At 55.4% G+C, this 22,187-nt stretch overlaps 2 protein-coding genes across 3 annotated transcripts; both read left to right on the forward strand.

The window, feature by feature from the left end:
• The first annotated feature begins 435 nt into the window (after positions 1-435).
• On the forward strand, positions 436-17,774 carry TBC1D13 (TBC1 domain family member 13). 2 transcript variants are annotated; one of them, XM_032418814.1, is made up of 12 exons: positions 436-546; positions 1,542-1,615; positions 3,158-3,198; positions 3,792-3,853; positions 3,971-4,070; positions 4,845-4,927; positions 7,638-7,797; positions 12,034-12,244; positions 12,804-12,967; positions 13,898-14,058; positions 14,210-14,267; positions 15,108-17,774. In XM_032418814.1, exons 1-12 carry the CDS (start codon positions 524-526, stop codon positions 15,171-15,173), a joined length of 1,203 nt encoding a protein of 400 aa, XP_032274705.1. In that variant the 5' UTR covers positions 436-523; the 3' UTR covers positions 15,174-17,774. The 2 variants fall into 2 exon arrangements, with proteins under 2 accessions (XP_032274705.1, XP_032274706.1); XM_032418815.1 differs by lacking the exon at positions 3,158-3,198 and having other exon boundaries at positions 528-546.
• Positions 17,775-18,821: 1,047 nt separating this feature from the next.
• ENDOG (endonuclease G) lies at positions 18,822-22,183 on the forward strand. Its single transcript, XM_032418680.1, has 3 exons — positions 18,822-19,595; positions 20,536-20,645; positions 21,852-22,183. The coding sequence occupies exons 1-3, from the start codon at positions 19,086-19,088 to the stop codon at positions 22,132-22,134; spliced, it is 903 nt and encodes a 300-aa protein (XP_032274571.1). The 5' UTR covers positions 18,822-19,085; the 3' UTR covers positions 22,135-22,183.
• The last annotated feature ends 4 nt before the right edge of the window (positions 22,184-22,187 follow it).

Here is a 22,187-nt window from a genome sequence, read left to right on the forward strand (position 1 = left end):
ACCACAGTTACGGAGCCGTCTGCTCGGTGTGGGCGCTGTCTTAGGCGTCGAGGACTCAGCAGTGAAAAGACCCGCCTGGAGGCCTGTATAGTTTAGCAGGGAAGGTCCACATTTCCGAAACAATGACGCCACAGTTTATTGCCGGCGAGGGCCGGGTAAGGAAGAGGACAGGGTGACAGGTATACGGCATAGATGGAAACTGAGGCCCAGGGAAGCGCAAAGAACAGGCCTCGGGCACACGGTCTGCTCGTCCTTAACTTGGGAGGCGGGGCCCGTGGGCCGGTGGGGGCGGAGGCAGGGGCAGGGGCGTGCTCCCGGCACCCTCCGGGCCCGACCGCGGCTGTGGGGGAGGGGCGGCACGTGAGCGGGGCGGGGCCGGGCCGAGGGGGCGGGGCGAGACGGAACGCGCGTGTCGGCGGCTGCGTTTCCGGTCGGAGGCCTTTGCGGAGAGCCCCGCGTCCCTAGGGGGCGGCGGCGGCCGTGGAGGCGGCGGAGGCAGCGGGGGGATCCGGAAGTCAACACCATGTCGAGTCTGCACAAGAGCAGGTAAGGGCCGCGGGGGCCGACCCAGCCACACCAGTCCTCGTCAGGCCGCCCCCTCTGCCTTGCAGAGGGGGGCGCAGGTGCGGCCAGGAGTCGGGGACCCCCTCCTCCCGGTAGAGGGTCTCGGGCGCCCACTTTCCAACCTCATTGCATGTGGGCCAGAGAGGGCACGGAGCGGAGGCACCTCTTTTGCTTCCCGGTGTCACCCCATCCCTCTCTCCCTCATCCTGGACCCCGGGTTTCCCTCTTGCCCTCGGGTCTTCCTCATCCAGGGCCTCGATGCCCTGTTCCCCAGCTCCCCATCCCCCACAGCCCCCGTTTTTGTCTCCCCTGTTAATCCTCTGCCCCAGTACCCTCCCCTCCAAATGCTTCCCGTCCCCCTGGCCCGTTTCTTACAAGGCAAGTTGGAGAACCTGGATTCTCCAGTCTCCCCTCCCCCAGGCCAAATCCCGCAGCACCGGCCAAATTTTGCTCACTCTTCAATTTTCCTCCACGACTTGTTCTTTAAACCTTTTGTCCTTGCCTGCGGGTGAGACCAGAGGTCTTCTAATGGTTTTATTTTTGAGCCTGGAGAGCTGCGTGCCAATTACACAGGCCCGTTGTCTAGGGATCATGTTACTCCTGGTTCTTAGGGTTCCTTGAGTTCAGATAGTGGCCCTGTGGGCTGGGTCTGGCCAGCAGGAAGTGCTCAAGAAATGCTAGCTCACTAAATATTAGAAATGTGCTTAATTTCATGATGTTCATTTGAGAACCTCTAGACAAGAATATATTATGTTTCTGGGTTTGGAGGAGCAAGTGCTCTGTAGTTCTGTCGTTCTCACAAAGATGCCTTTGGCCAGGACCTTGACTGAGCTTTGCTCTTTTTCTGTCCTGAAGGGATGGGGGGGGAACAGGTTGAAGACTGGTGATATGAGAGCTTTGGGCTTCAGGAGTGATCACAAAGTCTGTCACGGTGGGGTTTGGGTGTGCTTCACTTGCCTCCCCATCCCGCTTTCTAGGATTGCAGATTTCCACGATGTCCTGAAGGAGCCCACCATCGCCTTGGAAAAGCTTCGGGAACTCAGTTTTAGTGGTAAGTGGTAAGCGGCAGCTCTCCGGGTTCAGGGTTTCCCTAGAGCAACATTGTGTGTGGTTAGAATGGAGGGGAAGGTACCCAAGGCCACACCTGGTCAGTTCTGGGGGCCAGGCTGCCTCCTGGGGCCTTCTCCAGATTCTGTGACTCTGAAACAACCCTTGACAGCCCTGACCACCAAGGGCATGCCTGTGGGCCCTGGATGTTTCCTGGCGTTTAAGTGGTGCTTGCTGCTTGCCGCTTGCTGAGAGTAACTGGAGAGGGCTGAACGCGGGAGGCTGGAGCGGGAGGAGACTTGAGCCTGGGGCCGCTGCAGTGTCTTCCTCACTCCTCAGCAGACTTCCTGTGTTGTAGAATTTGGTTAGCTGCGGAGCAGTTCCTGGTTCTCTCCCAGGCTTGGGGATCAAAGCTGACTCAGGCGATTGTGAACTTTTGTGAAGGCCTTGAGACCCTGACTCGAGGAGCTGAACTTCAGCAATGTTTGACTTTGCCCTCCCCGGCCTGGTTACCCTTCCTGCACAGAGATTTTTGCTTATCTTTTAAAATACCCTAAGGTGTTGTGTGCAGGTTCTTGTTAACTGCTCGGTCCTTGTGACTTTGTCAGCAAGGAATTCTTGAGTTGCTCTTCTCCTCCCCATACAGATTCTGAGGTGGGGGCATTTGCTCCTGAACGCGGTATTCGGGGTCCTAGAGCAACAGCTGCTTTAGCGAGCTTCCTGACAGTATTGCAGGAGGAGTTTGTTTTTTTGTTCAGGAGTGGTATTAGATCCCGAAGACTTTGAGGGGTCATGGGATGTGTATTTGAAGAATCTACCAGGCCTCGGGGGAGCCATTCCGGGGGAGTGGTTGAGTTTGGGCTGTAGAGTTCACACAGACCTGTGTTTGACTCCTTGGGTGCTCTGTCATTACAGATAGGTTTCTTTATTTGTAAGATGAGGACAACGATGCTAATCTTTCCTATTTACTAGAGTTCTAATGAGGATTAAGTGAAGTAGTGTCCATTAGGCACCAAGCACTTACCATTTATAGCTTAACTTATGTTCCACAAATATCTATGGTAAGCCTTCTGTGTGCTGTGCCCCGTGCTGGGGACGGGGACTATAAGACACATATGGCTCTTGTCTTTCTGGGGCTTACCCAGTGGTCGAGGTTACAGATGTTAAATATATACACAAACTATGTTATACAGTCCCGACTGTGATGGACACTATGAAGGAGAAGTCACGGAACCATTATGGTTTGTAACAAGAGATCTGACTTTGACTGGGAAGAGGTGGTGGTGGGTAAACGCTGCTCTGAGGAATGAGAAGGTGTTATCCTCAAAAGAACATTCCACACACAGGGAGCTCTGGGCTGGAGGCAGGGGTCATAGGGAGAAATACACAGGATTAGCATCCAGTCCAGTCATCTTTCTGACAGAAAATGATCCTTGAAGAAGCACTTCTTGCCCACTCCATTCCCTGCCAACTGGCTCTGAGGTGGAGGACTGGGGGGTCCGGGGGCTCTGGCCTGGGGCGTGACTCTTGCCTGCTGTGTCCACAGGCATCCCCTGTGAGGGCGGACTGCGGTGCCTCTGCTGGAAGGTGGGTGTGCCTGGGCTGGGGCGTCCGCTCTGCCAAGAGTCCTTGGGTTCCTGCATGGGCTGCCCCCACCCCGGCCCCTTCTTGTTCTGTGCCTTTCCTTGCTTATTCGTGGAAACTTTTCTGGGAAGTTGTGGGTTTTCTGTTCTTGGCGTTCCCTCCAGGATCGCCTTGGGGATGGAATGCTTTGTAGTGCCAGTGAAGTCCTCTTCTTCCTGGTCCATACAGTGCAGCGGAAGTGATGCTTCATGGGACCAAAAAAAGGGCCATGCTCTACCCGTGGCTTTTAGCTGAGGTGGGAGCCAAAGCCCAGTGTCTGGGTTTCCAGCCTCTTTGAGCACCAGGTTTTATTATCATTTGGAAGAGTCTGTGTGAAGAAAAGCAGTGGAAAGGGCTGGTTTGGGGTAAAGGAGGAGGGAGGCAATGGAGAGCAAAGGGGAGGCTACCCCTAGCCCACGCCTCCATTCGTGGGTTTCAGCCCATCTGGTCTTCTCTGGGCTTTATTAGACGTTTTCCTTGAGGCTGCTCAGCCTCCGTCTACTGTCTGGGGTTGAACTGGAGAGTCGCCAGAGCTTTGTTCCTCTCCCTCTGTGCAGATTCTCTTGAACTACCTCCCCTTGGAAAGAGCCTCATGGACCTCCATCCTGGCCAAGCAGAGGTGAGACCATGAGAAAGGGGGATGACAATAGGTCTTGCCTCCTGTTGTTACTTCTCTGATCCAGGCTTCCTGGATGGGACCTTTGGGATCATCTGTCTCTCCTCTTCTCTTCCACAGGGAGCTATATTCTCAGTTCCTGAGGGAAATGATTATCCAGCCTGGCATCGCCAAGGCCAACATGGGTGTGTCCAGGGAGGATGTAACCTTTGAGGACCATGTGAGTAAGGGTGGCCGCAGGGACTGAGGCTGCAGAGTAGGGAGGGGTGCAGGCTTTGGAGCTGGCAGGTCCCCCAACCCCAGAGGACAGGTGTAGCCAATCTGGGCCCCTCCTTTCTGCGTCGGGCTGCTTGGCCCGTGAAGGCTGTTGTCTCTCCCTTCTGTTTCCCAGGCCCCGGACCCAGTCAGGAATGTAAGTCATAGCTTGGGCTCTGAGTGTGTGCGTAGCACTGAGCCTGGTCCTCCGTGTGGGCTCTGTCTCCTTTCCTCCTCACCTCCGTTCCCTGGGGAAGGTTCTGGTTTTATAGTTGAAGAAAGTCAGAGCAGGGCAGGAGTGAGAAGAGACTATCTTCCTGTGGCCTGGAGGAAGCCTCATTCTGTCCTCAAATACCGAGCCCCTCCCCGTGTGCAGGAGGAGGGGATGGATGGACCCAGGCCCATGCTCCGAGGATTAGGATCAGCGATTCAGAGCGTTGGTGAATCAGATTCGAAGAGACCTAGTGATACAACGAGCATTCACTCAGCAAGCGTTGAGCAGCACCTGGTATAGGCAGCGTGGGAGAGCGGCAGCCGCAGACGGAAGGGACGCTCCCTGGCCAGCAGGGGTGTCGTCAGAGCAGACTGCAGGGCTCCGCTTGGAGTTTGGACGTGACGTGGGAGGCTCCCCGCCCGTCGCTCACAGGCTGTCTCAGAGCCTCAGCGGGGCCTGGGCAGAGGTCTGCCCCCTGACGTCCTAGTGGGACCTGGGACAGAGCAGCTGATTGTCTCCCCACAGCCGCTCAACCCCAGCCCTGACAGCCGGTGGAACACGTACTTCAAGGACAACGAGGTGCTGCTGCAGATCGACAAAGACGTCCGGTAAGCGGGGCCCTGGGGTCAGGGGCTGGCCCTGGGACTGTTGGGGAGTTTCCCAGTCCTGTGCTTTCCGGCCCACGCCCACAGGTGGGTGTTGGAGGAACTGGTGGGTCATCCAGTAGGTGGGTCCAGGCCCCAGCGATGTCGGCCTGTGAATGGGGCTGGCAAGCGAGGCGAGTGCCTGACGCTCTTTCCTCCCTGCCTCAGTGGCATTGGCGCCCCAGGCGTGTATGGGTTCATCTGACCGTTCCTGGAGCAGATACTGAGGCCCTACTATACGGCAGGCTCCATGCCAAGCTCCGGGTTGAGCATGGAGTCGACAGACATGGTCCCTCTTAGGAGCTTAGAACCTGGTGGGGAGGACGGGAAGACAGCCGTTCAGCAAGACAGATCTTCCGAGTAATTAGCGTCTGTGGTAAATGCTCTGAGGGGAGAGTTCAGGGTGCTTTAAGACTTTGGGGGAAGCCGGGACGCCTGGGTGGCTCCGTTGGTTAAGCATCTGCCTTCGGCTCAGGTCATGATCTCAGGGTCCTGGGATCGAGCCCCGCATCAGGCTCCCTGCTCAGCCGGGAGCCTGCTTCTCCCTCTCCCTCTGCCTGCTGCTCTGCCTACTTGTGCTTTCTCTGTCTGTCTTTTTGTCAAATAAATAAAATCTTAAAAGAAAAAAAAAAAAGACTTTGGGGGAAGCCTTGGGTGAGGTCTCAGGAGTGGGAGGCCTTGGGGAAAGAGGGAGGGAAAGGTCGTGGCTGGGGCAGCTGCCTGCAGGAAGGCCCTGGACAGCCCACGGAAGCACGTCCGAGGAGCAGCGTGAAGGCCAGTGTGCTTGAAGCCACACTACAGGGAGGCAGGGGTTGGACCTTGGACTTGATCCCAAGGACATGGCGCAGTCGTGCAAAGGTTTTAAGCATAGGAGTGACAGGGTCAGATGTGTGTTTTTTGAAAAGTTGTGAGCTACAGTGTGTATGTGGGTATGCTTTTCCACTTGGCAGAGAAATGTGGAAACACGCTTGTGCTGTCCTGTGGGGTTGGCGGGTCTGGCAGCGGGCGGGATCTCCCACAAGGCCGCGTGAGGAGCTGGGAGGGAGGCTTGTCTGCAGTGGGGCTGAGTGGTTGGAGCCAGGGTTCTGGAGTCTGTTTTCCTGGTTTCAGTTCCGCCTTCAGCGGGTGTTAGCTGTGTCCCCAGGCCCTCGCCACCCTGGGTGCTGCTCCATCTCTGCTCATTTTGCCCAGGCCCATCTTCAGAAGGCCCCCGTGGGCACCCAGCCCAGCGCCGCTCAGCCACGATGCAGAAGGGCTTGTCCCCTGCGTTCTCAGGCTGCTGTTGGGGCAGCCTCTGTCCACAAGGCGTCTTAACAGTTGGGAGTCAAGAACCACGTCTTGAACCTGGTTCTAGAGAAACAGGTTCTGCCTCATGCTGGTAGCGATGGTAGCACGTTGCCCAGTGTTTCTGGAGGGCAAGTTTGCAATTGCTCTGTGTAAGAAGTCTGGAAAACGTGTCTCCGCTGCCGTACGTACACGAGAAAAGCTTGGTGCCTCAAACTCGCCCTGGTTACACCTCAGTTATACCTCAGACCGGAAACCAAACCAAACCAACTCAGTCACGTTCTAGAAACTGTCTCCCACCTTGATTTTTCCTCTGCTTCTGTCTTGGACGTCTTCCTGTGTCAGCTGTATATGCTGTCCTGTTGTACAATGTGCAGTGTGGCCACGTCAGACCACACCACATTGAACACCTGTGCATATTAGATAATTTTTTAAAGATTTTATTTATTTGGCGCCTGGGTGGCTCAGTCGTTAAGCGACTGCCTTCGGCTCGGGTCATGATCCCAGGGTCCTGGGATCGAGCCCCGCATCGGGCTCCCTGCTCCGCGGGAAGCCTGCTTCTCCCTCTCCCACTCCCCCTGCTTGTGTTCCCTCTCTCGCTGTGTCTCTCTCTGTCAAATAAATAAATAAAATCTTAAAAAAAAAAAAAAAGATTTTATTTATTTGTTAGAGAGCGCATGCGTGCACGCACGCACAAGCAGGGGGAGTGGCAGGCAGAGGAAGATGCAGGCTCCCTGATTAGCAAGGAGCCTGATGTGGGACTAGATCCCAGGACCCTGGGATCATGACCTGAACTGAAGGCAAACACTTAACTGACCGAGTCACCGAGGCATCTCTAGATAAATATTTTTGACATGGAGAGATGTTTGTGGTTTAAGAGAAGGGTTGGATTATAAGACCATAAGGACACTTAAAAAATTTATGTGTGTGTGTATCTATTTGCGGATAACACATAAGAATATGGGTATATTTTTGCGTGTGTGTGTGTATGTGTGCGTATACATATATAATAAGTGTATTGCTCTTTTTTTTTTTAAAGATTTTGTTTATTTGACAGAGAGAGACATAGCGAGAGAGGGAACACAAGCAGGGGGAGTGGGAGAGGGGGAAGCAGGCTTCCCGCTGAGCAGGGAGCCTGATGTGGGGCTCGATCCCAGGACCCTGGGATCACGACCTGAGCCGAAGGCAGACATTTAATGACTGAGCCACCCAGGTGCCCCAGTGTATTGCTCTTTAAAAACTAAACTTCTAAAAATAAAATGTTATTTTTTAAAAAACACAGAAAAAATGCCTTTTGGGATACTGGAGCACACCCCGCAGTAGGGTGCTGATGGAATTTCCCAAACCTCCACCCTGAGTAACAGAACTCTCCCCTCTTCCCTCTTGACAGGAGGTTGTGCCCAGACATATCTTTCTTCCAGAGAGCAACCGAGTACCCCTGCCTCCTTATCCTGGACCCCCAGAATGAGTTTGAGACCCTTCGAAAGCGGGTGGAACAGACAACACTGAAATCCCAGACAGTGGCCCGGAACCGGAGTGGGGTCACAAATGTGAGAGCCAACCTGGGGGCCCCAGGGACTCCCCGCGACAGCCTTTTCCTCCATGCTTCCCGTGGAGCCCTGGCCACTGGCCGTCGGGTCTGTGACCATCTGCCCTGGCAGTTACCCACAGCAACTTTGGGTAACATGGTTCTGCCAGTTCCGCCTCTGGGACTCTTTCTGCAAGTCAGGTGTCAAAAGCTGGGTGTAAGGGGTGCTGGGGGAGGGCCCTGCTGTGCGGTAAAGAAGCAGCGGAGGAGATGGCTCTTGAAAAAGTAATTACACATTGATGGGAAAGTGTGGTGGGAGCAGTGATGGTGGTGGGGAGCTGATTGGGCCTGGGTGTCCAGGAAAGCTTCCCTGAGGAGGTGACGTTTAAGCCGAGCATCCAAGAACTAGGAGGAAAGCTCATTCCGGGTGGAGAGGAGGGTATAGTGGAGGCTTCAGGCAGGAGAGAGCGTGGTGCGCTCAGGGAATAGTGGGGTCCAGCCTGGCTAGGGGCGGGGCTCCTGGAGGATGCTGGCAAGATCAGTGGTGGTGAGGCTGCCTGGGGCCTTTGTCCTGAGGGCTGGGGAGCCTTGCAGCATTCTAGGCAGGCCAGTAACATGATTCGGGTCTGCCTTTGTAAAGAATTGCTGTGGTCCCTGTGGGGCTGTTGATCGGGGAGTAGAATGGAGGTTGGGAGGCAGCTGCCTTGTCCAGGCAAAGGCGGGTGAGGGTCAGGGTAGAATGGGGGGGTGGGTAGAGCTGAGAGACTTAGGAGCTAGAATTTTTTTTTTTTTTAAGATTGTATTTTTTTAAGGAATCTCTACACCCAGTGTGGTACTCAAATTTACAACCCTGAGATCAAGAATCACATGCCCTGCTGACTGAGCCAGGCAGGTGCCCCAGGAGCTAGAACTGATGGGACCTGTGCTGGCCAAGTCATGCTGAGCATTTGAATCCCATTCTTCTAGCAGATTCCGTAACTCTGAGAAGCTGCCTGTAGCCAGATGAAGCATATTACCTTATTCCTTAATTTACACCTATGCTTTGGTATGTGGAACTCTCAACTTGTTCCTCAAAACTTTCCATTGTCCTCCAACAGTGGAAAAACTCTTCTCTGTAATCTCCAACAAGCTAGTGACAGATAACATTGCAGAAGCTTTTGTCCCCCCAAGTAGAATGAGTGATGAGGTCTCTGTGTCTCTAGGAGAGCAGCCATTTTCTGCTACGGGGTGACGGGCAGTTACAGCTGGTCCCAGGTGCCCTGTGCCTAGGACAGAGTTGCGTGGGCCGGAGAGCGCAGAACGCTTGGTTTTGTGGGCAGCTCTTTTACTGCTGATATTCTGGCTACAGGGCAAGGTGGGGACCTGACTTCATTCATTTCACTATAGTAATTGGGGTCTGAGAGCCAAGCTCTTAGCTACTTTCGGTATCGATCTGGTCCTGGTGGCAGAGAACCTGACCAGAGGCTTCATTCGTGGACCTCGGGGCCTGTGGTTGGACAGTTCAAGTTGAACACCCATCTGACTTTGGGGCAGTAATACCAGCTCACCTTTCTGGGCCTCTGTCTCCTCTTCTATAAACTGGGCATAATCATTTCTATCCTCCTGGCTTTTGAATTGCCAAGAGGATGAAATGAGGTCGTGACTCTGCAGATTTTTGGAAGGCTGGAAAGCACTTCTCTGAGGTCTTGGCCTCAGGCTCTGGTGTCAGCCAGTCTGAGTTCGAGTCCTAGTGCCACCATGTGATGCGAGCCTTGATGAGTGACCTAACATTCCTTTTTTTTTTTTTTTTAAGATTTTACTTACTTATTTGAGAGAGGGAGAGTGAGAGAAAGAGAGCACGGAGCAGGGGGAGGGGCAAAGGGAGAGGGAACAGCAGACTCTCAGGACCCTGAGATCATGACCTGAGCCAAAGTCAGATGCTTCACCGACTGAGCCACCCAGGTGCCCCGAGTGACCTAACATTTCTGAGCCTCAGTTTCCTCATCCTGAAAATAACGTTGAGCAGATATTGTAGATTGTACAGAGGATTTAATGGCGGAATTCTTGTAGAGCACCGTCCTGCACTTAGAAAGCTCTCAGTAAACGTTGGTGATGTGTGAGTGCACGTGTACACACGTGTGTATAATGGGAGCCGGACTTTGTCTTCAGGACCCCGTGTTCCCGGATGGCAGCAGACGCTGTCCCTGTCTGCGCTGGCCAGTAGCTCTCTCACTGGGAACCCCAGGCACCTGACTCTTCGCAGAGCCCCTCAGGCTTCTGCTGGCACCCCTGTTGGAGACCTCGGCTCTGGTGCATGAAGATCCCCCCTTAGCAGGGATCCTCTTTTTTTTTTTTTTTTAAAGATTTTATTTATTTATTTGAGACAGAGAGAATGAGAGAGAGAGAGCACATGAGAGGGGTGAGGGTCAGAGGGAGAAGCAGGCTCCCCGCCGAGCAGGGAGCCCGATGCGGGACTCGATCCTGGGACTCCAGGACCATGACCTGAGCCGAAGGCAGTCGCTTAACCAACTGAGCCACCCAGGCGCCCAGCAGGGATCCTCTTATATTTATCTCCCAACTTTTTTTTTTTTTTTAAGATTTATTTTAGAGAGAGAGTGAGAGACAGAGAGTATGTGCATGCGTTCAGGGGAGGTACAGAGGAAGAGGAAGAGAATCTCAAGCAGACTCCCTGCTTAGCACGGAGCCTGATGCGGGGCTGGATCCCACAACCCTGAGATCATGACCTGAGCTGAAACCAAGAATTGGATGCTTAACCGACTGAGCCACCCAGGCTCCCCCCCCCCAACTTTTTCTTAATGAAAAATTTGAGGGGCGCCTGGCTGGCTCAGTTGGTGGAGCATGTGACTCTTGATCTCAGGGTTGTGAATTCGAGCCCCTCACTGGGTGTAGAGATGACGTAAATAAATGAAACTTAAAAAAAAAAGAGAATCTGAAACTTTCAGAAAAGTTGAAAGAAGAGTACAATGCCCAACTATATACTTTCCACCTAAATTCAACAGTTGTTAACTTTTTGCCGGATTTGTGCGTATATTCTATATAGATAGAGTAAGTTGCACATGCCCTGACCCTCACCCCCAGGTAGTTCAGCAGGCGTCTCCTGGGAATGAGGACATCCTCCTCACCACCATCACATCTACAAAGATTAACAATAATTCCATACTAACACCCAATATCCAGTCCATGATCAGATGTCCTCCGTGGTGCTGAGAACATTTTTGTTGTTTGACTTCCCAACCAGGACCCAGTCAAGGTGTATGTGTTGCACTGGGACGTTATGTTTCTGTAGTCTTCTGATCTGGAGGCAGCCTCCACTCTCCCCCCAACCATAGTATTTGACTTTTTGAAGAGTCTGGGCCAGTTGTCTGTTTTTGACATATTTAAAGGTTTGTTCTTGGTTTTTTTGTTTTGTTTTTGTTTTTGATTTACTTAGAGAGTGCAAGCACGTCGCGTGAGCGAGTCGGGGGAGGGGCAGAAGGAGAAGGAGACAAGCAGACGCCCCGCTGTGCAGGAGTCTGACCCACAGCCGATGCAGGGCTTGATCCAGGACCCCGAGATCATGACTTGAGCCGAAATCCAGAGTTGTATGGTTAACCAACTGAGCCCCGCAGGCGCCCCTATTTAAAGGTTTTTTAAAAAAGTAAAGTATGGGGCCCCTGGGTGGCTCAGTCGGTTAAGCGTCTGCCTTTGGCTCAGGTCATGATCTCAGCGTCCTGGGATCGAGCCCTGCATCGGGCTCTCTGTTCAGCGGCGAGTCTGCTTCTCCCTCTGCCTCTGTGATCCCTCTCCCTCTGTGGTTGCTTTCGTTCTCTCTCAAATAAAGAAATAAAATTTAAAAAAATAAATAAAATAAATAAAGTATAACTTACATGCAGTAAAATGCACAGATCTTAAGTATACAACGGGATGAACTTTTTCTTACGTATATACCTTGTAACTGCCAACCCAATCAAGACGCTGAACATTTCCATCATCCAGAATGTTCCTTAATGTCCCTTCCCAGTCAGTACGCCCTCACCTCAGAGGTAAGCATTGTTGTAGCTTTTATCACCATGAATTAGACTTTAGTCCAACTGTCTTGTGGAATATCCCACATTCTGGATTTGTCTGCTCATTTCTCCTCATGGTATTGGACACGTTCCACTTTGCTATGTATTTCACATAAGCTGGAAGTTGAGTCTAGGCTGAATGGCAAAACATTTCTGGTGAGAACACATTATCTGTCATGCCACCCACCTTACCGGCTCCTCTCCTCCCGCAGATGAGCTCCCCACACAAGAACTCTGCGCCGTCATCCCTGAATGAGTATGAGTTGCTGCCCAACGGCTGCGAGGCCCATTGGGAGGTGGTGGAGCGCATCCTGTTCATCTACGCCAAGCTCAACCCTGGCATCGCTTACGTGCAGGGCATGAATGAGATCGTGGGGCCCCTCTATTATACCTTCGCCACCGACCCCAACAGCGAATGGAAAGGTAAAAGGGCTCTTGGCTGCCCACATCCCTCATGTGGCTCCCTAGAAAAATGGACCAAGGAAAGCCAGGATGATGGGCCTTATCAGGCTGTGCAACTCACTTCCCTTCTCTGGGCCTCCATCTCCCCTCCGTCAGATGTGAGGAGTTGACCTGGATGGTCTCTGAGATCCTTTGCAGCTCAGGCTTTCTAGAATGTTGGAAGCTTACTGATCTCAGTATTTGTAACTGAAATTGTGGTAGAGGAGATGAGATGTACATATAGGAAGCTGAATGATTGACAAGGAATTAAATAATGATTGGAAAGATGTCATCAGCAGAGCATGTGATAGTTGCTAAGCGAAAGTAGTGTTGCCAGAAGACATGAGACGACATGATGTCCTTAGTTTGGGGGTGGAGCATGGTCAAGGAGAGAGGAGGGCCTGAGCCTGACCAGAAGGGTGGGTGGCCTAGAGAGGCTCAGAGGTAAAGAGGGAAGCTACCACGTTCGTGAGAGATGGGGTGGGACTCGGGCGAGCATCAGTTCCCTTGCAGCTGCCTTCCCCCTGCCCCTGTCGCCCAGAGCACGCTGAGGCAGACACCTTTTTCTGCTTCACCAACCTCATGGCTGAGATCCGGGACAACTTCATCAAGAGCCTGGACGACTCACAATGTGGTATCACTTACAAGATGGAAAAGGTGTACTCTACCTTGAAGGACAAGGACATGGAACTCTACCTGAAACTGGTGAGGAGCACCAGGACCCCTAGGCCAAGGCAGACAGACAGGAAGGGGCACAGGCAGGGGGCCTCCTGAGCACCCCAGGCCCGGGGCAAGGTCTGGCATGAGTCTGGGGATGGAAAGTGGCCGCTCCCGCTGGGGAGTGCTGGCCCAAGCTCTGTGGTGCGGCTGGGAGACTGAGGCAGCCGTTGACGTGGGAGCTTAGCAGGCTGGGCGTGAAGAGGAAGTTGGTAGGCTGCCCGTTGTGTGCCAGGCACGGCGCAGGGTGTTTACCATATGCTGAAGGACTTGAGCCTGGTAGTAGTCCTCTGAGAAAAAAATACGAACGTCGTTTTTAAAAATGAAAAATGATCTTAAAAGTTAATGGAGTGGCATTCCCTGTTTATTTCAGAAAACAGTTTTGTGAAGAGAAACTCTATGTATAAACAAAAATCGTTTGAACAAAAAAATACATATAAACAGGTCTTTTTAAACAGATACAGAATTATGTTTTTGCTCTTTTGTCACAGTTTTTCAGTTAACATTCACTGGGGCTGACCAGAGGGCTCATCTCTCTGGGGAATGACGGCCCTGTAAGGCTGCGGTGTGGAGGAAATAAATGATCTATTTCACATGCTAAGCACAAGGCCAGGCTTATTAGTAAGTGCCCGATAATGGGTCTGTCTGCCTCTAAATCCAAGGTTATAATCCGTACCCTATTTTAAAAGAATTAGAGCCATCGTTTGTAAATCTAGAGAGCTTACATAAAAGCTTGGATTTCTGGCTTCTCTTGCAAAATTGGAAGAGCTGGCGGCACTGGCTGGCGGCTGCCCCTTGGCCGGCCCCAGTGCCCTTGCCCACTCAGCGTGCCTGGCACGGACACATGCGGCCGGTGTGATAGGCCGCGTCGCCCTGCGTGGCAACCGAGCACCCCACCCCACGCTTCTGTCTCCCCAGCAAGAGCAGAACATTAAGCCCCAGTTCTTCGCCTTCCGCTGGCTGACACTGCTGCTGTCCCAGGAGTTCTTGCTGCCCGACGTCATCCGTATCTGGGATTCCCTCTTCGCTGACGACAACCGTTTCGACTTCCTCCTCCTGGTCTGCTGCGCCATGCTCATGTGAGTGTGACCGCCAGCAGAGGGGTGGGCGGGGGCTGCCCTCATGAGGAGTGAGCCACTGCAGGTGGGGAGGAGGGAGCGGGAAGGGGCCCGCTGGGCCTGCAGTCTGCGGCCCCGGGGTTCCAGCACCTTCGCTGCTTGTTTTCCTCAGACTGATCCGGGAGCAGTTGCTGGAAGGGGACTTTACCATAAACATGCGGCTCCTGCAGGTAATGGGGTTTGGAGCGGCGAGCCCCGTCTTTAGCCATGAGGCACATACTTACCAGGCAGCCACCCACGCCAGCTGCTGTGACAAGCTGGGGTCAGGGACCTTGAGACATAAGCGTGCAGACGCCTGACGTGGATCTGGTTTGGGTTTGGGTTTGAATCCCACTTCTGCCACTTGAGTGTGGTGTCGCCTTGAGTGAACGACTCGGCGTCTCTGGACCAGACGCTCTATAGGAGTTCATCGTAGCTGGGACATAGCGGCGCCTCGTCCATCGTAGCGCTTGGTGCAAGGGCTCGGACTTGGGGGAGGATAGGGGGGCATAATGGTTGAGAAGTGGGCGCAAAAGCGGCTCTGGGTGCCACTGTGCTAATTGCGTGACCCAAGCCAAGTGACAACCTTTCTAGGCCTCGCTTTCTTCAGTGCCTGGCCTGGGGTTGGTTTTCAGTAATCGGATTGACCAGGTCTGTAAAAGAGGCCTAGTCACAGTCTCTTTCTCCTCAGACTGATGAGGTGACCCAGTGAACTAGTGCATGAGCAACGTCTGGCCCACTCTCAGGCTCGTTATGAACGGCACTTGGGTTTGAGGGCAGGAGAGAGATGGGGGGAGGGTGGTCCTGGTCCTGGGGAAGGGGCTGTGATACTTTTTGGTGCTGGTTGGGTTGGGTCAGTTAGGGCTGCAGTGGTTTGGGCAGAATGGGGCATCTGGTAGCCTGTGGTCCCTGTCCCTGAGGCCCAGGGCCCAGCATGGTGACAGGGCCCAGTGGGAAGGGCATGGGTGTGGCAGAGGTGGTGAAGGGTGAGCTGACTTCAAAGGCATATTGTTGACTCTTCTCATATCTAGGATTACCCCATCACAGATGTGTGCCAGATCCTACAGAAAGCCAAGGAACTCCAAGACTCAAAGTAGCCTGCTGGCAAGAGGCCCAGTTTGGGAGAGAAGACACTGACCCCTGTGCCCTGGCTTCTGGGACACACAAGGGCCTCTGGGATCCCAGCCAGCCCGAGGGGAAGCTGCAGGACCGGCCCGCTCCAGGCCGCCTCATCTGGCTCCCTCACCCTAGGCCGCTCCCGCTGGGGGCACACTGTGCCATGCTCCTTTCTAACCACCCAGCCCTGGCTCCCTCCCTGCTCTTCGACCCGGAGGCCTTTTGCCCAGGCTGCCGAGCAAGGCTGGAGCTCATGAGGTAGTTTCTTGGGGCTGAGGCACACTGGGGGCACTGGGGGCCAGCAAGGGTCCTTCCCTGCCTCTGCTGCTCCCTTCCCCCGCCCCTGCTCGGGTCTTCTGGGCTCTGGTTGCAGGAGGTGCTTGGCAAATGAGCCAGTACCACTTCTTCTGGGGCTTGGTGCTTCGGCTTCTCCATGGGGAAGGTGACACTGTGAAGGAGCTAAGAAGCTGCCAGGCCCAGGTCACACCTTCTGTCCCTCTCCCACTGAGTGTGTTTCTGTCTGTAGTCATGGGTGGGTGTGTCTGTGTGTCCTCATCCCCCAGGTATCTGCTGCTCCTCTGTGGGTGTCGGGCAGTGTGTGTGTGAGGGGGGTGGGGGTATCTTTGCTCCTTCGAGGTCTGTCTTCTCTGTCCCCTTCCCCTCACAGAGTGTGTGTGACTGTCTCGCTCTGTCTGCCCCTCTCTCCATTTCCCTCTGCCCTTCTCTCTTGGGGTGCCTTATCCCCAGCCTCTTCCCCCTCCTGCTCCCCTCCATTCCATGAACCCCAGAGACAGAATGAGGAGTCTGGCGAAGTCCCTGGGGGCCAACTTTTGAGGCCTGTTCCCATCCCCAGCCCTAGGTCCCCGGGTCCCACAGACTGGGAGGGAGGCCGTAGTGCCTCCCTAGAGGGCCCTGAATCCGCTCCCGACAGAAATCTTGGGAACCAAAAGCTGCTGAGAGATGATGGCCTACAAGGCTTTGGGCCCCTTACCCTCCTTTCTGCCCAGGGTTGGAAGAAGGAGACGAGGGAGAGCTGAGTCTTCCAGAGATTCCCCCTAAAGGCCCTTGTTTCCCGAAGGAAAAGGACACAAAAGTGGTACTGTGCCGGGGGTTGGGATCCAAGTGCTTCAGAAGAGTAGTCCTTCCCGTGGCTTCCAGGTTCCGGCCCAGGGTGGTGAGGCCCATAAAGGGCAGGTGGGGCCAGCGGGAGCCTCCCTGGGCCAGGGGTGGCTGAGCTTAACAGCCCTGGATCCTGTCGGTGCCAGAAAAGGCGTGTCTCCCCCAAGCAGGGTGAAGGAGCTGCTGGCCCTTCCCTGGTCACCTGCTTGGGCTCTTCCCAGGATTTGGGGCAGGGGTACTCTGGGCGGAAGCAACTGGCTTCTCTTGCCACTGGGCTGTGCAAGGAGTGGGCTTATTTTGACCAAGCCCTTCCTCCTCTTGTGAGGAGGCAGGTGGTTTGGGTCTAGAAGGCTGGGCAATGTAGCAGGGGGTCCTCAGCCTCTCCTCAGACTGGCCAGCGGTGGCCCTCTTGTCCCCACCGCCTTCCCGAGTCAGGCATCCAGGACTTTGTGCTGCCCGCCCAGGCCTGGCTGTGGGCTGGGAAGAGCTGCCCACCAGTGGCTCCTATCCCAGTTGTACCTTGGCTGCTGCTGGGATGTTATGCACATGCCTTTTTGCCTCCTCCTCTCCCAACACACAGTATTTGGGAGATTTTCTACTATTTATTCAGACCCCTGGTTATTTATTGCAGACTGGCTAATGCTTGACTTGGAGGTGAAGGGTGGGGCCAGGAGGGTAAAAAGCAGTTGGAGACAGTCTTCCTGTCTTTGCAAGGTCAGAGTCTGCATCCTCTCCCCCTGCCTCTGGGACCTTCCTGATTTTCCAGCAGTTCCTGGCTGGGAGGGCTGTGAGCTCTGTACTGGAATTGAGGGTAAGGGATGGGGGAGGGCTGCTGTTGAGAGGGCTGGTATCGTCTCTGGACCACAAGACCCCAGCATGGCACAGAGACACACTTCCAGCAGCCTGGCTCGGCCTCTTCCCAGAACTTGTCAGCTGGTGGTTCATTCCCAACTTTGACCCCTTCACAGCCTGAGGCTTGGGCCCCAGCCTGGGCCCCAGCAGACTCTGCCCAGGACACCTGATGCATTCCCTCTTGCCTGTCCCCCCTGCCTTCCCTCCTGGGGCCGTACTACTTGAATCACTGCGTCTGATTCGCCTCAGTGGCAGGCTTAGGTCCAGTGCTCTCTCCTTGACTTTGGGATGAGGGTCAAGAGCACAGGGACCCTGTGCAGATTAGGCTGCGCTCCCTAGTGGGATACTGCCTGGGGAAAGGGCAGGCCCTTGGTGAGTCCCCCTTCCCAGACTCTCCAGAGAGGTGCCCTGAGAGCCAGAGTGCCTGAGGCTTCCCTATTGGGAAGCTGCCCCCAGGACTTTGGACACTTACAGATTGGGCTATATGAACTCAGCAGGTCTCACTCCGGGGTCAGGATGTGAGTCTGCTTTTGTTCTTTTCATCAGTTTTATTCCTTGAATCAGTGCTGTTGATGACAAGTTGTCTTTAATAAATCATGTGTTCTTTGCAATGGGCATTGGTGCTGTGATGGGCTGAAACCTTTGAGACCTTGGAGAAGGAAAAGCCTGAGCAGGGTTGGAGTCAGGAGACTCAGAGTGGGCAAAGAAAAAGGCTGGGAAATTCTTGTTGGAAGAGTCTATTCAAGTCTTCTCATTCAACCACTGCGATTTGCAGCTGGAGGGCAAGGGCCAGTGGGCTAGGGAAGGAGGTACTATGCCACTTGATTACACAGCAAGTTATTTTTGAGATTGACAAAACTTCAAATAAAATCCGTACTACTCACAGTCTAGAGAAAATCACTGAGAATATGTTATGTTAGTCTTTGCTACATCGTTGTCATTTTCTTGATACACTTTTGTGTACTGTCTCCCCCCTCAGGTTAGGTGGTAAGCAAGTTGCTGTATGATGTTAAAAATATATTTACGGGCTATATAGTATTCTCATATGCTAAAAATGTCTGAATCCAGCCCCTATCTTGGAATAGTTTGCTTATTTCAGCCTCCGTTATAAGTAATACCGTGGGGAAGCTTTCGTGTTTAAAATCCTTGCATTCCCGATTCATTTCCCCAGCTCAGTCCTCTAAGTAGGTTGAAAGGTATGAACCTTTTTAAGGCATTTATACGTACTGCCAAACTGCCTTCTAGAATCGTGCCAGTTTCTGTCCCATCCAGCCGTTAGCATCAGCCGCCTGCATCCCTGTCCTCTTGCCCGGTGTTAAAATATCTACCAACGTCCTACAACTTTCGACTTAGGTGTAATGGTTAGAAGGGTAGATTTTGGTGTCAGGCAGACCTGGGGTCGGTCTTGTCCTTGTTTCTTTGTCCAGCCAACTAGGAACTTCTTCTCGGGGCTCTTTTGAAGATTAAGTCAAGTAGTGGAAGCGCGTTAGATCAGTGCCTGACACTTCTCGGCGCTCGTTTTAAGTAGGAGCTCCTACCCGCGGCGCGGAGCGTCCCTGTGCAGTCCAATGAGGGGGCGGGGCGGGGCGGAGCCGGGCGGCGGCATCCAGTCACGAACCAGGGACACGTCCCGCCCCCTCCCGGGTGCGCGTCTTAAAAGGGCAAAGAAAGGGCGCCGGGACGTCCTCTCGGCGCCAGTCCTGACCCATTCTGTTGGGGTTCCCCAGTTCTTCGAAGCGTCCGTGAGTGGAAGCGACGGGCATCCCACCGTCTCGCGCCCCTACCCGGCCTCCTCCCCCGCGGTGGGCCCCGCACACCGGCGCGGCCCCTTTAAGAGCCTCGCGGGTCGGCAGCCGGAGGTCGCGGTGTTCCCCGGGCGCCGCGGGCCGCCCTCCACCTGCTCTCGGGCCGCGCTCCCCGCCATGCAGGCGCTGCGGGCCAGCCTGACCCTGGCGCTGGGCGCGGGGCTGGGCGCGGCGGCCGAAAGCTGGCGGCGGCGGCGGGAGGACGCGCGGGTGGCGCCGGGGCTGCTGGGCCGGCTGCCCGTGTTGCCCGTGGCCGCGGCGGCCGAACTGCCCGCCGTGCCCGCGAAGCCCGGGGCCCCGGCGGGCGCCGGCGAGCTGGCCAAGTACGGGCTGCCGGGCCTGGCGCAGCTCAAGAGCCGCGAGTCGTACGTGCTGTGCTACGACCCGCGCACCCGCGGCGCGCTCTGGGTGGTCGAGCAGCTGCGGCCCGAGCGGCTCCGCGGCGACGGCGACCGCCGCTCGTGCGACTTCCGCGAGGACGAGTCCGTGCACGCGTACCACCGCGCCACCAACGCCGACTACCGCGGCAGCGGCTTCGACCGCGGCCACCTCGCCGCCGCCGCCAACCACCGCTGGAGCCAGAAGGCCGTGGAGGACACCTTCTACCTGAGTAACGTCGCGCCCCAGGTAGCGCCCGCGCTGCGGGTCAGGCGCCTGGCTGCTCACCCCGCGCGCCCCTGGCGGGAGGCACCGAGCACGGAGCCACCCAGCACCCGCTCTGCAGTCCGACCTTAACTGTGGGCCTCTGGGCACCTCCCTGAGCTTCAGTTTCCTCGCAGCGAAGACCGTGCACACGAGGGTACTGAGCACTCTTCCTGGCCCATGGCATGCCTTCAGCGCATATTAGCTGTAATGAGGGAACTGAGGCACAGAGAGGCAAAGTGACTGGCCCATTGTCACACAGCAGGTGACCCAGGCAGTCTGTCTAGAGGAGCCTGAGCTTTCAGCCATTGTCCCTACCCTGCTTGACTCCCAGGAGTCAGAGGAAAGTAACTCACTGTGTGCTCTATTTCAAGCCCTGTTCAAGCAGGGCCTGGAGACGACCTGGGGCTCTGGGTGAAGCCCAGGGGGTCTGAACCTCCCATCTGACTTTTGCTCTTCCAGCGTCTCAGTTCCCTGCCCATTTGACTAGACACTGGAGAGCTCAAGAGCGGGGAGTCAAGAGCAGATCCATGACTTCCAGCTGGGCTCTGCATGCGGTTCAGGAAGGAGAGGGTAGGGCTGGAGAGTTGGCCTTCCCATGAGGCCCCGGGGATGGGGCGGGAGGGGGCTTGTTTCTCTCTCTGAAGAGGGAGAAGTGCTCCTTTCCTTAGTGCGTCTCTTCGGAGCTGAGAAGCGGTTTTGAGACCTGGGATGTCAGTCCTTCCATTCTAGATGGGGGCGGGCTAGCACCCCCCTGAGCTCTGTCTGGCTCCACCCTCACGGCCAGGTGGCCTAACGGCGACTCTCCTTCCTTGAACCCGTTACCTCAGCGTGCTTGCCCAGCCCACTCCCCATTGGACTATCCTGGCTTGGTGCCAGCTCCTGCCCATCTGACGGTCTGTCTGAGCCCCACCTCTCCAACCAGGTGCCCCATCTCAACCAGAACGCCTGGAACAACCTGGAGAAGTACAGCCGCAGCTTGACTCGCACCTACCAAAATGTCTATGTATGCACGGGGCCGCTCTTCCTGCCCAGGTGAGGCTAGAACTGGGGTGGGGGTGGGGGTGGGGACAGCTGGGGATGCCAGGGCCTCCCATTCACTAGAGGCCCCCTCCTGCCACTCACCATCCAGGCCCGCTTCAGCCTCTGGGTGCGCACGCACTGCCAAGTCACATCTGTCATTTGACAAGCCTGTCCGTTCTCTGCTTCAGACCCCCTAACTGCATTTCTATAGCTAGAGGCCTGTGGGGGTACCCACAAAGACTGTCTCTTCTGCCCTGGCATCAGGCCCCAAACCTGCCTCTGTTCCTCTCTCTCCTCACCTCTTGCCATGTGCCCGACTCCCTTTCTGTCCAGATAGAAAACCTTGCACCAGGCTCTTGCTTTCAGTTTCCTCTGCTTGGAGCAACCCTCCTCACCCTTCTGGAGCCAGGGTTTGACCTCCATCTCCCCGATCCTGAGCCTTCACTCTTGTCCCTCTGCAGCCCTGCCTCCCAGGTAGAAGGGACTGAGCTCCCCTGGGCATGCTCAGTGGATTTTCCGGCCCACTGAAGACAGATCGGGGAGGCGAAGGGTTGTGGGGAAGCCACTGGATCTGGAGTCCACAGGCCCTAGATGGAACCCAGGCCCTATAACCTGGTTTCTGGGTGTCATGGGCAAATGACCTCAATATCCTCTCCTGTAAAGTGGGGATAATAGCCATTCCCTACCTCGCGGTTGCTTCGGGGTGAAAGGCGGGTGGTGGAGGTCACTGTAGTAAGCGCTCAGCATGGGCTGGCCGAGGAGGCATGGATGATTAGCAGGTGCCTCCTATGGCCTGCTGGAATGGAGTAGGCCCCGCCGAGGGGAAGACCGGAAGTCCTCCATCCCGTGTTCTGGGCCCCAGGCCCTCGCCCACGTGGTGCTCCCCCTCCACGGGGGAGGTAGGCGGTAGTCTCGGGTCTGCACGAATGAAGCTGAATGCCCGCAAGGCCGGATTCTCTCAGCCGCATTTATTGCCACCACCCACCCTGCCTGACCCGGTGCTGGGCCTGAGGGAAACAGGGTGAGGGAGTGTCTACCCTGCAGGGAGCCCCCAGCCTCCCGGGGGAGCCGGGGGAGCCGAGAAGGGCACAGAAGCCTCCCGCTGAGGGGGCGGTCCTACAGGCTGATACAAGGTGGAAGTCAGGCCGGGGAGGGCTTCTCGGAGGAGCAGACCCTCGGGAGCTCTGAAAGGCCTCGTGCGCCCGGGTCTGCCCGCAGGACGGAGGCTGACGGCAAGTCCTATGTGAAGTACCAGGTCATCGGCAAGAACCACGTGGCGGTGCCCACCCACTTCTTCAAGGTGCTGATCCTGGAGGCAGCAGGCGGGCAAATCGAACTCCGCTCCTATGTGATGCCCAACGCTCCTGTGGACGAGGCGGTCCCGCTGGAGCGCTTCCTGGTGCCCATCGAGAGCATCGAGCGGGCCTCGGGGCTGCTCTTTGTGCCAAATATTCTGGCGCGGGCAGGCAGCCTCAAGGCCATCACTGCAGGCTCCAAGTGAAGGCCGTACCCTGCCGCACTGTGAGGGCTGGGTCGCATTAAAGGTGGTGATCT

Source organism: Phoca vitulina, unplaced genomic scaffold (assembly GCF_004348235.1).
Source record: "Phoca vitulina isolate PV1807 unplaced genomic scaffold, GSC_HSeal_1.0 scaffold21, whole genome shotgun sequence".
Classification (NCBI taxonomy): domain Eukaryota; kingdom Metazoa; phylum Chordata; class Mammalia; order Carnivora; family Phocidae; genus Phoca; species Phoca vitulina.